The 15,806-nt window shown below is 26.4% G+C and overlaps 1 protein-coding gene across 3 annotated transcripts in view; it reads left to right on the forward strand.

Annotated features, from left to right (window-relative positions):
- Nucleotides 1–516: 516 nt before the first annotated feature.
- The window catches only part of LOC136091580 (uncharacterized), a 91,487-nt gene continuing 76,197 nt past the window's right edge, over nt 517–15,806 (forward strand). For 2 of the 3 annotated variants that reach the window (XM_065819275.1, XM_065819276.1), the window contains exons 1-3: nt 523–591; nt 11,089–11,137; nt 15,282–15,770. In XM_065819275.1, the coding sequence (XP_065675347.1) occupies nt 565–591; nt 11,089–11,137; nt 15,282–15,770 (565 nt within the window). In that variant the 5' untranslated portion in view covers nt 523–564. Of the gene's footprint in view, nt 592–11,088; nt 11,138–15,281; nt 15,771–15,806 lie in introns of all 3 variants that reach the window. The other variant, XM_065819277.1, reaches the window with a different exon arrangement.

A 15,806-nucleotide genomic window follows, 5' to 3' on the forward strand; every position in this document is an offset into this window, starting at 1 on the left:
AAAACAGTTGAACATTAGACTTCTGATATTGATAAGAATATCTAAAAATTAACTAAATCCTAACTAACTATCTGCTCTTTTATTACATACCAAAAATATATTTAGAGGTTTAGACCCAACCTAGTAATTTAATTTCACTTATAATGCAACGTTTTTAAAATAAATTAATTTTTATTTTTTTGGTCATTGAATTTCAGTTGAACTGGTGAAATTACACAAGTTTAAATGTAATCACGAGAAATTTATGCCGCCTGTTTCTGTAGGAGCACCTTTTTGTGGCCAGAGATTTAGATAAAGGCTACTTTTTAAGATTTTAATAAATAATCTTTCTCAGAATTCAAAAGTATCTATGAAAAACAATTGTCATGTGGTAACAATATTAAAAATGATTCAAACCGTTTTTTTTTTTAATTTTGTTACCATTCAATATTGAAACCGTAATTCTTTTGAATAAAACATTTTTATTTTAAATGTATTGCACAATCAAAAAAGTTGTTAATAACAATTCAAAATTTTAAATACAGCAATTTTTTTGGTGTCAGTCGGCTGCAAATTAATATAAAAATGTTTGTTAAAAACAACATTTTTTTGGTAAGGATATACTAATAAATATTTTTTTTATAATAAATACACTAATATAGAATTTTTGGGGAAAGCGGAGCAACATGGCGAACGTTTAAAAAGCCCTGAGTTACTGTAAAACTATCAGTCATGAAGCAATAATACTTTCTCAGTATGTTAATGCTATTAAATTGATTCACTGGCATCATGAATTTTTAGTTTGCAAATATAACAATTTGAAATAAATATTAAAGTAAAAAGTTTATAAATTTGTTATCTGGTCACGTGACCGGGGCAAGATGACTTTTTTTGTTTTTGTTTTGTTCTTTTTATTACATTTTAAATATGCATTTCATTACAATATTTAAAATACAAATATATAATAATAAAAACAGTATACATATATCGTTATTAAATAATAAAAGAACGCGTTAACTGGTAGAAGACCATACGGTCTTGTCGTCGAGTACTGCTAAGATATTTGCTAGATAAAAAATAAGAAGTAAGAAATTTAAAATATTTCGTTACAAACACAAGATACATTATTTCGTTTTACAGTTGGTAGGGGTACATATATAATTATTATAAATTAATGGTTAAATAGAGGTTAAAAAAGATCACTAAAAAAAAAAAAAATCAAAAGTATATTTTTACATCTTCTATTGTAAAAATGAGTTCTTTAAGCTTTCCTTTGAAAGAAAAGTAGTTACTTTGATGAATAAAATCCTCAGTAAAATTTTTTAAAACTATTTCATTCCATAAGATTGGTCCGCGATAATCGATACAAAATTTAAAAAGATTTGTTTGGAAAATGGGCTGCTTAATAAAATTATCATTGCGTAAAATGTATTTATTTTTATCTTTCAATGAATACAAATTATGGACAGAAATAGGGGATGAATCAGTTTTATATTTAAACATAAAACAAAGAATATTTAAAATGTTCAACTCATATATATATTGAAAACTTTCATTTCAAATAATTGAGGCTTGGCATGAGTATAAAGGTCTTTAAAATACATGAGACGTGCTACCCAGTGGACACAGGACGTAAAAAAGACGTCTTTTAAACGTCTTTTGAAAGTTTTGGACGTCTTTTGAACGTTCAAAAGACGTCTTATTTAGGTCCTGTGCCCACTGGGTACATACTTATGCTGATAATAAAGAGGTTTAAGTTTATTTTTTGTTTGTACTACCCCAAGCAATGTTTGTATAGTTTATGTGAAAATTAATAAATGAGTGATATTATTGTACTAAAGTATTTTTGTTTAAAACATTTTTTGCTTTGTACAATATTTCCATACATTTTGAAATTTTACATGATAAGTTTTTAATGTGACTTTTTCATGTAAAATTTTCATTTATACTAACACCTAGAAAGTTTGTTACTGTTGCTTGTTTAATTTGTATATTGTCAATAACAAAATGAGGCATCTTAATTGGCAGTTTATATTTTTTGCTAAGAGGGTGGAAAAGAATCCATTCAGTTTTATCAATGCTAAGAGATAGGCTGTTAGTCTTAAACCAGTCAGATATTTTGATTAACTCGATGTTCACGCAATTAAATAAAGTAGGAATGCTTTTGTGTGACATAAATAAATTCGTGTCATCAGCAAACATAATTGTTATTAAATCCGTGGCTTTGTATAGATCATTAATATAAATAAGGAAAAGAAGAGGTCCTAATATGGATCTTTGAGGTACTCCACATGTAATATTTAACAAATTTGATGAAAATATTTCATTGGCGTAAACAAATTGTTTACAATTGATAACTTTTTAACAATTTTAAAACATTGCCCGTTATACCATAATATTTTAATTTTTAAGCAAGAGTTTTATGATCAATGGTATCAAACGCTTTCGCTAAACCAATAAATATTCCCAATGTGAATAAAGAATTATTAAATGAGTCTGATATACTTCTTGTAAGCTGAATAAAAGCATGCTCTGTTGAACTATTTTTTTTAAATCCATATTGCATGTTATATAATAATTTGTTCGATAAAAGGTGATTGTACATTCTGTTCTGCAAAGTTCTTTCTAAAATTTTAGAAAAAACAGAGAGGATAGAAATGGGATGATAGTGTTTTACATTAGTTTTTTCTCCTTCTTTAAATATAGGAATAATTTTTGCTGTTTTTAAATCATCAGAAAAAACTCCCTGGTTAATAGAGCATTTAAAAATTTAGAAAAGTATGTCTTTTAAAACGTCAAAATAGTTTATAATAACACTCCCATTGACATCTTCAGGACCAACAGCTTTATTTGACTTTAACAAGTTAAAAGTGCTTTTAAACTCTTCAAAAGACAAATCAAAAAAATTTAGATACGAGTTTAGAGGGTCATATGTTGCCTTTATTAACTTTTTAGGGTATGGAATTTTTTCGGCTAGGTTTGATCCTACAGGTACAAAATATTTATTAAATTCGGAAGCAATTGTTTTTTGATCAAGAAAAAATTTATTATCTACTTTAATAACTCAGGGCAAAGTATGTGATATTTTTTTAGTGATACCAGTAATTTCGTTTAATATTTGCCAAGCGCCTTTTGAGTTTAAGTCGTATTTTTCAAGTAAATTAGTGTAGTATACTGATTTTGAATTTTTCCCTTGCGTTCAAATAGTCTAACATAATTTTTATAAATGGTCTTACTCTCAGTTGTTTTTGATTTAAATATTTATTAAAAAGTTTTTGTTTAATTTTAGAAGATGTTAAAATACCCTTGGTAATCCACGGCAATTGACTTTTTATATTTGTAATTTATTTCAACTTTGGGAAAATTGATGTCATAAATTTCATTAAAAAAATTGAAAAAAAGGATTTGTATATTAAAGTAATGTCTTCAGAAAAGTGTTTAAATGTCCCAATTAACTAAAGAAAGTTGATATTCAAAAGATTATAGGTTTTTATTATGAAAAATTTGTTTTTTTAATGATTTTTTTTCATTATATAAAATTTTTGCATAAATACCTATTGAAAAGAAAATAGGGAAATGATCAGATATGTCACTTTTTATAATGCCTTTTTTAGGCGAATTGTTAAAAATATCGTTGGTTATTATGTTATCAATTAAGGAAGTTGTTGTTTGAGTAATTCTAGTTGGTTTGTTTATTAGAGGACTGCTCCATTTTCTAATTGGCCATTATAAAACCCATTTATGTACTTTTTGACGTGATACTCAAAGCAATTTAAATTCAGATCACCTAATATGTAAAGTATTTCTTTTCGTGGTTGCTTTTATTTATAAGATCATCTGGTAAAAATGTACTAAATGTTTTAATTTCGTCAGTAGGTAGGCAATAACAACAGCTAATTACAATGTTTCTAGTTTTATTGATCAATATTTCAATCGTTAAAACCTCTTTATTGACGTCAGAAATACTCATGTCATGCCTAATATAATACCGTAGGTTTTCTTTTACCTAAATAATTAAACCACCACCGCGTTTATTTGTTTTCCGCCCTAATGAAATCAAATTATATCCAAGTATTTTATATTTAAATTTGAGTCATCAGAACTACACCAAGTTTCAGTAAGGCAAATTACACTAAAAATAGTTAGATTTTCCTCAAAACTATTGCAAAGATTTTCAAAATTTTTTAAACTTCTTATATTTATATGAATTGCATTAAATTCATCAAGCTCAAGGAATTCTTTCATTCCGAAATTATAACAATAGCTGCAGTTGCTTTGTAAAGCATCTGTTTCACTAAAATAACTTTGTTCCGGATCGGACTCTTCGTTAAGTATAAAACCATTAAATTTAAAAATATTAAAATTCTTAGAGCGATTTGACTTATTATGCAGCTTTAGCCTCCAATTATATATAATTTTAAAAACTACCCAGAACTCTAACTGAAGTAGCACAAAATAATCACACGTTGCAAACAATTGCTTTTAAAGAGTTACACTTGAAGAACACCATCCATTATGAGAAACCGAAACCGAGGTATTTTTTTATAAACGCACAAAGTAAACTTATGCATATAAATTTGCGTTAATAATATTTAAAAAAACCAATTGGTGTTTTAAAATACAAGATGCAAATACAGTTTTGTTTTCACCCAATTTTAAGATTTTTTGTTGAGTTGTTATATGAAAACTCATCTTGCTCCACTCGCCATGTTGTCCCGCTTTCCCCTGTTATTACTTTTTGATATTGATTTAAGTGTTTAAGCCCCGATAGAAAAATTAATGCGAGTTTTATTAAACTAATTCAAATATTGACTATTTTTAAAAACGAGTTCTTAAAATTATACAAATAACTTGAAGCAAAATAGTTTTAAGATTTTTTAAATTTCTTATTTTACTTCACGAACTATACTTCTTGGACTTAAAAAAAATTCTAAGTAACTGCGAGCCCATTGAAGAATGTTATATATAATGTGTCATTAGCAAATAAAAGTAATGATGCCATGGTAGTGTTATTAAAAAGATTTAAGTGAAAAATCGAAACAGATTATAATCTTTAAATTTTGTTCGAAAATAATTTTCTAAATTTTGTCTTGTTAGACAATTACATTTGCGGAAACCTTTTTCAGAAAACAAAAAATTGACAGGTTCATATAAACCCCTTTTTATATACTTTTTATATATCTTTTCCTTGCTTTAATTTTTTTGTTATTTTAAGCTTTTTTATTTTGCGTCCATAAACTTTAATAAATCCAAGTTTTTTCACTAATTAGTTATTATATTACATATTAGCTAAATTAATTTACTTTCGTAAACTAAGAATATAAACATTTGTTTCTTTTTTTATTTAACTATTTATTTGCTATTTTAGGTTTAATTTGTTATATTAAGATTTTAAATACGGATATACCAAAGTTTAACTCATTTGTACCGTAGCTACTAGTTACGGTACTAAAAATTTTAATTTTAGGCAAATTTACAATATATTGTGAACTCAACTTTTTGGCCAAAATATTGCCTTTGTTCGGCAAAACCGATCAGCTGAACATTCAGTTTTGCTGGAAGTTGTACGCGCCCTTACAAAATAGCAATATTACAACAATTTCGCCATCATTAAACTTTATGATAGCTGATCTTATTCTTTTGATGGACACAAATTTCGTGGGTTTTGTCCAAATCTTGACATCAAATGATTTATTTAGGTTCTGTGTTTCACTATTTCACTATCGAGGCATATTTCTAATACTTTTAATTAGAAAAACAGATATAATAATATGACAGACAACTTCCAGATGTGCATACTGTTTTTATAAGTCGAAGTTTGATTATTTTATTGTTTTTTAAACGTGCATCTTGAAATACTAGAATAGGAACAATACTTATGTTGTTTTTCATTGCTTTTTTTCCAAAAAAGCGATGAATTACACCTACTATCTTTTCTTCATGCGATACGTAGTGGCTTTGATTTGTTGTATGCTAATAACGTAAAGAGAATAATAGTGAATATACAACTTTATCTTCAATTTGACCTTACCGTTAAGCTTATTGACAACCTTTTTCAGTTTGATGCCCTGAGTAAACATTCTTACTGTTTGCAATCTAAACTTAAATACTTGCATATCTTAAGAAGTGTCTAATGCGCCTAGATTAAACTTTGTTTGTCTGTCTATTTTTACAATCCTGAGCAAATAACGACAATTTATTTATAGCCATAACTTTTGGAAAAAGTGTTAACGTAAGTCAAAGCATTTCCCATTACTTATAGCTCTAATTACTTCGTGGGCTATGATATAAAAATAATACTCTAATACTTAAAGTTACAATATTTTAATCAGGGTTACCAATATTTTAACTTGAATCAAACTTTAAATAATTGAATTAAATGTAATCCAACATTCAGAATTTCGGGAATTCCTATCTTAACAAATACTTGCAGCATCAGTAACAGTCAGGTTTTTTTAACAGAAGATACTACTGGCTTGTTTGATAAAATCTGAGTTTGAAGTGGTTGCTTATTTTTTTGAACTTGAAGCATTATAAGCAAGTCTCAAGTCAATTTTATTTGCAATCTATATCATTTACATTTTTACTTTTAAATCTAATTCCATACCTTTCCAAACTCATGTTGATACCAAATATTTGTTCATGTTAATAAAAAATCTAATTAGAATTGCCATATTTTTTTTCACATCTATTGCAATTCTTTTTTTGTCTTATCACTTTTGTTGTTTCTTCATATTTAATTGTTATATAATTATCTTTTTTATCTATATTGCCAGATGCTTTTAGTATAATTTTAGCGTATCCCATACGACTGCATACATTATTGCTGTTTCCGCGAGAAAATATTTTTGCTTCTGGAACATGTCTGAGCTATTTATAATATAATGATAATAATAATAATAGTAATATTAATAATAATAATAACAATAATAATAATGATATTTATTACGATTCATTTTTTTAGCTCTTTTATCTATACCTTAAATATAAAATTAAAAAAATCAAAAAACGTAACACTCGTAGCACACACGTAACAAAATATAAAACGTTTTTCATAAAACATTATTAATAAAAATCATAGGTTCTAATTTCCTACTTTACCTTCCTTTTTTTATCGCTTAAGATATACTGTGAATGCTTAGATAAAATATTTAGTTCAATAAAAATTGTATAATTAAAAACATACAGGCACTCATAATCCTAAAGCGTTCTTTTTACATCATTCATTATCTTATATATCAAGAGTTGAAGCAACAACTAGTGACATAATTCTTTCTAAGATCGTCAAATAAATAACGACAAACCTCTAGATATTAAGTAAGTTTATCAGTTGCAACCACTAATACTTTAATAGAATTCTGAACGCCTCGTTGTTCAATTTTTGCCTTTGTTTGTTCTGAAACTCATTTAGCGTTGCGGTTGTTTTAAGTTCATTAATTAATATTTTATTCCATAATTTTGGCCCTCTATTAGAAAGTGAAACTTCATTCATTAAATTCCATTTAACAAATAATGCTCGGGAATGTGTAAAACGGCCGACATTAGAAACGATTCTGATTGCGTGCTTTTGTTTATTAAATACTTTTTTATTTTATTTTGCACTAAGCAATATTTGTGTAATTATAGAGGCAATAAACAAACAGGAAATATAAAAGTGTTAAGCAAATTGGATCTAAAAGAGGTTTTGCATTACAAAGTAGGCTAATGTTCTGAGATTTATATTTTTTGTATAATGTATGTGATCTCATTAAGTCACATTTTCTTCATTTCACTTTTGATGTCTTGATTGGCAATACAAAGATTCGGAAGTTTTAAAGTAATTTTATCTCGGTCATGAAAACGATGGAAAAAAGTATATTTAATTTTAATCAAACTTAGTGACAATTTGTTTGCATTAAACCATTCAGTATTTCAGTTTTTAAACCATTTCAGTATTATTATAGTTCAATTTGTTAGCTTTAAATCATTCAAACCATTCAAGATTTAATAGTTCTTTAATTACTGACTTAAATACAGTTAAGTGCATAAAATAGATTTGTGTCATCTGCAAATAAAATTGTAAATAAATAAGAAAGAAGAGTTGTCACTTTATTAATCCCTGAGGAGTCCTACAAGAAATATTCATACAGTTCGTTTTACCTTCATTATTAGAAAGGTATTGCTTTTTATTTGATAAATAGCTTTTAAACCACAAAATATTTATTTTTTATTCTATTTTTTTCTAATTTTGTAAAATGTAATCATCAACAGTACCAAAAGTACCTTTTAACTTGCTTGTTAAATGGTTTTTCATTAAAAAAAGAGATCCTATAAAAGACGTGTACAACTGCGTTTTTGCAAGTTTTGCTATTAACCTCAATTGATGATAGTTCAAAATCATGATGGGATGTCGTTTTTTTGCTTTTTAAGCATTTCAGAGAAGAATTTTCCGATACTTTTTTATCCATTCCAATAATTTGAACGATACCAATAATTATCAGAAAGCAGAGAAAAAATTAATAGCAACAATAATATTATTTAAAAAAGTAAATAAAAAGTAGTGAAAAACTTCTTTTTTACTACTTTTTATTTAAAGCTCTTATAAATTTAAAGCTCTTATAAACTTAAAGCTTTTATAAATTTTATGATGTTTGACATTCAACGAGAGCAGACGTGTTTTAAAGCTCTTTAAAAAGAGTTTTAAAACACGTCCGCTCTCGTTGAATGTCAAACATCAAAAAATTTGTCAAAAGATAAACAAGTTTTCTTTAACCTACCAATAAGGTTTAATAATTTGAAATCTATTTTTTGGGAAAAAAAAGGCAAAAAAAAAAATGATTTGGGATATTGTGTAAAGCCATGTTTAAAACGCTTTAGGTAATGAGCTTTTTTAAGTAAGAGAAAACAATATAAAAAAAAAAAAAAAGCAAAAAAAAAGTTCTAAAAGTTAAACAATAACGTTTCTCATATCAAAAGTCTTTTTAATTTAAAACACGAAGGTTTGGAATAGAACTTAGATTTATAGAAAAAAGAACCATAATGAAGTTTAAAACAACAAGAATAATAAAGCAACAACATGATGAACATCAAAAGAGACGCTATGTTGTTTATGTTGTTTCATTCAAAACTGTTAAACAAGACTTGAATAATAGCAATATAATCAATAAAAATTAGTTTTGAAAAAAGATTTTAGTTTTCTACTGATTATCAATTTTGAAAGGACACTTGTTTATAGTAGTTTATATTAACTTTTTAGTAGCTAATAGCATGGGAATTAAAGGCGTTGTTTAAAGAGATTTTCAAGCTTTTAGTGTAACTTAGTATTTGTCAAAAAGATAAAGAATTTATTCCTTTAGCTGCTTATTAAGTTTATGAAAACCAAAAATTAAAGAAAAGAAATTTGTATTTATTATTATCGTTTGAATCAATATCTCGTCTCCGTACGAATGCTTTTTCTTGAGTATTCGGTATGTATATTCAAAACATATTTAGGAGCGATAAAGAAGGTAAACTTGCATTAGCACGAGTTTACTAATTATGTAGTAATACTTTCTGTACGCAACATTTGAAATCTATTTTTTGGGAAAAAAAAGGCAAAAAAAAAAATCATTTGGGATATTGTGTAAAGCCATGTTTAAAACGCTTTAGGTAATGAGCTTTTTTAAGTAAGAGAAAACAATATAAAAAAAAAAAAAAGCAAAAAAAAAGTTCTAAAAGTTAAACAATAACGTTTCTCATATCAAAAGTCTTTTTAATTTAAAACACGAAGAGCAGCCGTGGCGCAGTGGTTAGAGTTCTGGCTCAGAACCCAGAGGTCCGAGGTTCGATGCCAGCTCTAGCCAAATAAGCGACATTGGTACGGAAGGAGGCGTGAACTTCTTGTTAAATGCTCTCCCGCGGTGCTCTGTGATAAGACCGTAAGGACTTCTGGGAGCACCTTAAATAACTAAAAAAAAAAAAAAAAAAAAAAACATCTTGAGTTGTTTATGTTTTTAAAAAGTTCAGACTTGTAAAAACCGTTTGGTGGTAAACGATAACAGAATCTCTTTTTTAAATGTATAACTCCTTTTTACCCAATTTTAAAATAAAACAAACAGCATCAGCTTTAGGGGTGGCAAGATCGTGCGCTGCACGACGGCGGCAAGTAAACTGAGACGGAAAATTTATTATTTTACATGTTGTAATTTATTAACTTGTTAACTAAAAGAAAAAATTTAGGTAAACAACACGTACCTTTTTATATTGTATATAAATTAACTTTCAATGTAAGATATTATTTTCCAATATGGTTTGTTATTGTTTTCTGTATAAATTACTAGCAAAGTTATAAATTTGTCAAGAGTGGCCGGAATATTTTGCACATGTTGAAAATAAAGGTCTGCTTTGGATCAAAAACCAATAACTATTTTGTAACTGAAGATTAAGGGTTAAAATTTTGCACAAATGTAAAGTAGTATATGACGCTTCTAAGGATATATAATTTACACACAAAAAAAAATTAATATAAAATATGACCAAAATCCTCAAACTGTCATTTTTATTTTACTTTTAATTAAACATGTTCTTTTTAATTATGCGAAAATCTTTGAAAGTATTCGAAACAGCAAAAAATACATAAAATGCTTATTTAACTGGAAAATATATTCATATTAAATTTATATATAAATAAAAGATTTATTCGAGCTTTCCGCTAAACTCTAGACAAAAAAGCTTATTAATTATGTATCACTAAAATCTCTGAAAATTTTGAAGTTTTATACTAACCTCAAATTTATCTCAATCAGAAATATTTAACACAACTTTATTTCTCATTTATTCGCTGCTAGATGAACTAAGCTAATATTGCCTGGGGAAGTACTGAAAAAAGTAAATTACATCGCCTTTATTGCTGTCACAAAAGAGCAATACGCGTTATTATTTTTGCTGATCGTTTTAAATAGAAAGTAGAATATATATATATATATATATATAAATATATCTATATATATATATATATATATATATTTAATTATTACATGTATGTATATTTAAAAGAGTGTTTTTATAACTTTTTATTTGGTCATTTTATATTTTAATAATAAGTTATTCTTGCGTTCATGAACTGAGGATCGTTTTAAATAATTATTTTAGATGAGAATAATGATGTCTGTTTTGTTTTACAAATATATTCAGGTTTACGGTATGTCATATTTATTTCTAATTATAACTATTATTCAGTTTTAACGAAAAATTAGTTTCTTGTTTACTGCAAATAGTGGATGTATGAAAACATAAAATGAGGTATATCTCAATCCTCATTTAAAAAGAAATGAATAGTTTATTTTATAAATTTGAAGCATTGAAGCTAGCTAAAAAAATATAACAAATTTGTTGCTAGTTGACGACTTTAATCGCACTTAGTAGCAAGCAATATAATTTTTGGTGATATAAATAGAAATCTGACAGTTTTAAGCAATAACGCGCGTTGAGTCAAGTTGGTTTGCAAAGTTGTCTGCATTTATCGTAAGTAAACAAGTTTAATTATATTTAATGACATGTAACAATAATTTGAAATACTAAATGTTATAAGTTTCAACTATTTTTTCAGACTTTTCAAGGTTAAGACTATTTTTTTTGTTGCATATTACTTAACATTTTACAATTGCGATACTATATGCGTATGCTTTATGCTTAATTGATTTGATTGAATTGTTTTTGCTAGAAAATTTAAAATATATAAGCTTACAAACATTAGCTCCGTTGTAATTTCCAATAGTTACTAGTAACAAGATAAACGGTATCGAATCTTTGTTATCGTTTGGTTATAATACAACACCTAACAGAATCGCTATCGAGCGATACCGGTGTTGTTCGGTATTGATATGATGTCGTTAGTCTCATTGTATTGATATGATGTCGTTAGTCTCATTTAGTATCGCAGCTCGGTTCTTTGCAAATAATTTTAGAATAATTTTAAAGATTTTTATATCGAGTAAATTTATTATTAATAACTGTGTAGTACTGCTTGCGTATTTTAATTTCTTATCTTGTATCATATATCAAAATTAAAGAACAAAACAATAAACTATAGCGAAGATAGTGTTATTACTCTTGTAGTTGTAAGTCTTTCGTTTTGTTTTGGTTTTTATAACTTTTGGCTAATAAATTTGAGTTGATTTATCCCATGAAACAAATTGTAACGCTATTATAACTGCGTCATAAAAGTAACATCACTCTAATAGTGTCATTACTTTATAAAGCACTAAAGCACTTATAACTTATATGATTTGTTTTTTCCTAAAACAATATTTAATTAAGATAACGTAGATAAAAAAATATTTTCAATATGTAACCCCAGTTTTTAATAAAAGTAGAAATACATCTTGAAAAGATAAAATGGATATTTAAATAATATTAAAAAGTTCAGGAATTTTTACATGTGCGAAATTCATAGTTTAGCTTCTCTGAATGTTACTAGTGCTCCTGAATAACGCGCTTTACTTTTTAAATCAACCAGTATAAAATTTTTAATGGTGATTTTAAAGTTAACGCGCGGTTTATTATTATTTTTATAAACAATGATTTTTTAATAGCTATTAGTTACCTATCTGTTAGGTAACTAGTTATTCTTAAAATATCATTGCTTCAGTAATTTTTTTTTTTTTTTTTGCGTTGTAATTTTAATTGAATCTAGTATCGCAATTATCATCTGACAGAGCCGACACACCAGTAGGTGGAGGTGTGGGCTCGAAGCACGAAAAATTATGCTTTTAATTCATCAAATTTAAGAGGTTTAAATTTTTAATTATTACAATGACTGCACTTTTCAGATCTAGTTTTTTTTATATAGACACTCATTTAGTGTGTCGCTAGATAGTTAGACGGTGTATAAGCAAAATAATCTAAAACGAAGCAAGCAAGTTTTTAATAGAATATTAATAAGTGAGACTCAATTTTACAGGCTACTAAATTCATTGTAACTCATTGTGTAGATTGAAATATTTAAATGGTGCAACTAGTTAAACATTTATTATTATAAATTATTTTATTAATAACGTTCAAGAAGCATTTAAGTTTAACACATAACTAATTTTGTTTGATTTATTTAATTTTAAACAAATTGTTGGGCCTAAATTTTAATTATGTACGACTATGCGTCTTTTAAATAAAATTTTTGTCTGAATTTTTCTTATTTATTATTTTGTTTATTTTAATTCTGTGTTTTAATCTCTTGCTTGTTGAACTCACTTCCCCAAATAGTCTTTTAATTTTAAGATTATAAACTAGAGCAACAACAAATATAAACGGAAAAGGCATTGTTACTCTTAATGAATTTAAAAATATTAGTATACAATAAAGTTCTCTTCGTCTACAAAAAGAACACTTTTTGGTTATCTCTTCATATTTGCGTAAAATTTAAACTAATATTAACGTAAAATTGCGTAACATCGAAAATAAAAATAACATTTTCTGATTATGTCTTTAAATTGGCGTAAAATTTAAAGTAATAATAACATTTTTTGGTTATCTCTTCAAATGCGTAAAATTTTTTCTAAAAATAAAAAAGTGAAGATTTACAGATTTTCAGGCAAACAAAAAAAAGTTTTTGGTATTTTTTAAGTCTATTTGCAACTTAGAGAATAGAAAAAATATAAAATGTATAATTTGTTTGGCTCACCCGACTTTGCTCTGTCCTTTGACTAATGATACCACTTATTTACTTACGTTATACTGAAGGTGATTATTGAAAGAGCACCGTATCTACAGACTAACAGTTCCTATCTTTTGAAGTTATTATTCAAGTACTTAAATCAGTTTATATATTATCAATGCTTTGTCCCCATGAAAACTTTATTAAAAAGTCCACCTCACTCAGGGAAGCAACCAATTAGTACAAAAATTCTTAAAAGATTTTTATCAAAACTAAAATAAATATTTCCAGAAAAGGCAATTAAACACCAGCATTTACACTAGACTATTACCTCCATCCATTTTTCAGTGGATATCTTTTTGATTTTAACGATGAAAACATCAAAAACTTATTGACAGCCACTCCACAACCAAAGAAAACAATTAGATTTCTTTATCAACTAAATTATAATGTTCAAGTTATAAGATGTAAACAAAGGTTCATAAAAAACAATTGATTCTTTTGGAAACCATTCTAAATGTCCTTACAAAAATTAACCACTGAGTTATATTTAACCATTGTCTCAGAAAAAAGAAAGCGCATTGCAACTAATAAAGCCAATAATAATAAAGCAAGTTTATACTTGTCGTGCAGTTTTTAGCATTTTGTAATTACAAATTCTGTGTATAATAACAAAAAAGCAAAATTCAGTTGCTTTAAAATCTGAAAAATTCTTTTTGGTCAACCTTTAGGATCTGTTAACATAAGAACCTGCTTTGGATATATAGATTCTTATGTAAAAACACAGTAAAATCTATACAGTGTACATAAGTACATATATTGTTAATAATTTTATTATTTTAGTACAATACTTCATAAGCTTTTTGTAACTCCTAGACAAACTAAATGCATTTACTCAAGAGAAAATCCAGTCATCATTAGAATTTTTATTTTGATAATGGTGAATTATGAAACTGGTGCTCTGAATAACTTTATTTTTTTACTTTTTTTGTCACATCTTATTAAAGATTTAGTAAAATTTATCTAATACTTTTATGCCTTTATGACATTCACCTTGTTCATCATATATTTCATAGCTGTTAGATTCAATAAGATCTTTTATACATTTTAAAAAAATGTACATTGCATCATTATCTTTAAGACTTCATACCTATTTATAAAATAGAATTTTAATTCTGCAACAAACATTTTGAGGTAATCTTCAAGAACTCTAGGTTTTCCTTTCCCATATCATAAAGCAATTACATATGGACCTTGGTGGTTTACAGTACACAATTTAGGCCATAATTTTTTATAATTGTATATTCGAGTGCCATCAACATTAGATATATATTTAATGAACAGTTTAGAAAATTTAAAGATTAGAAAAGATTTTTTAAGATTAGGTATATACTTAATGTATATACATATTTGACGTATACAACCAATGTTGATGTATACAATACGTTCATTAAACATTCAAAAATCTTAAATGATAAAAATTAAAAGAACTCAACAAATAAATGAAACATTTTACTTTTGAAAACTAGAAAAAGTTTTACAAATTGAAAAGAAAACTACATTTTATAAAATAATTAAGTCCCTACCATCCTGAACAAATAATTTTATTTTTAATTTTCTCAAAGATAAACTTGATGATATTTATAATAAATTTTTTATACTTATTTATTTATTTGTTTTTAACATTTTATAGAATTGTTTGCTTTAAATGAAAAATGTGTTATATCTAAGAACAAACTTCTTCATACATTCAGTGTCTTTCCTAAAGAGTACGAAATAACATTTGAAGCGTGTTTCACTTCATTTACTTCTGGTGATCCTGATTCAACATGGTCAAACGTTTTTAACTTTAACTTAGGAAACTCTAATAGTTATAGTTACCGAGTTATAGGTATATGGTTCAACTCAAAAGGAGATATGGTTTTTTACGCATTAATTAATAATATCGTTTACTCTAAAAAGTTTGCAAGCGTTTTAACTTTAGGCTGTCATCAATACTCAATTAGTCAAGGACTATTTCACTACTATAACGTTACCATAAATATATCTGGTAAAAATATTTTTACGATTAAAAACACTAGTGCAAAAGAATTTAGCAACGTTAAAATGTATTTTTCTGACCCTTGGTACGACTCACAACCGGGCTATATAAAAAACCTATTGGTGACAAAAGGATGTTCAGGTAAATATATAATTTTTTTTTATAGCAACTCATACA

This window comes from Hydra vulgaris, chromosome 15, assembly GCF_038396675.1.
Source record: "Hydra vulgaris chromosome 15, alternate assembly HydraT2T_AEP".
Classification (NCBI taxonomy): Eukaryota; Metazoa; Cnidaria; class Hydrozoa; order Anthoathecata; family Hydridae; genus Hydra; species Hydra vulgaris.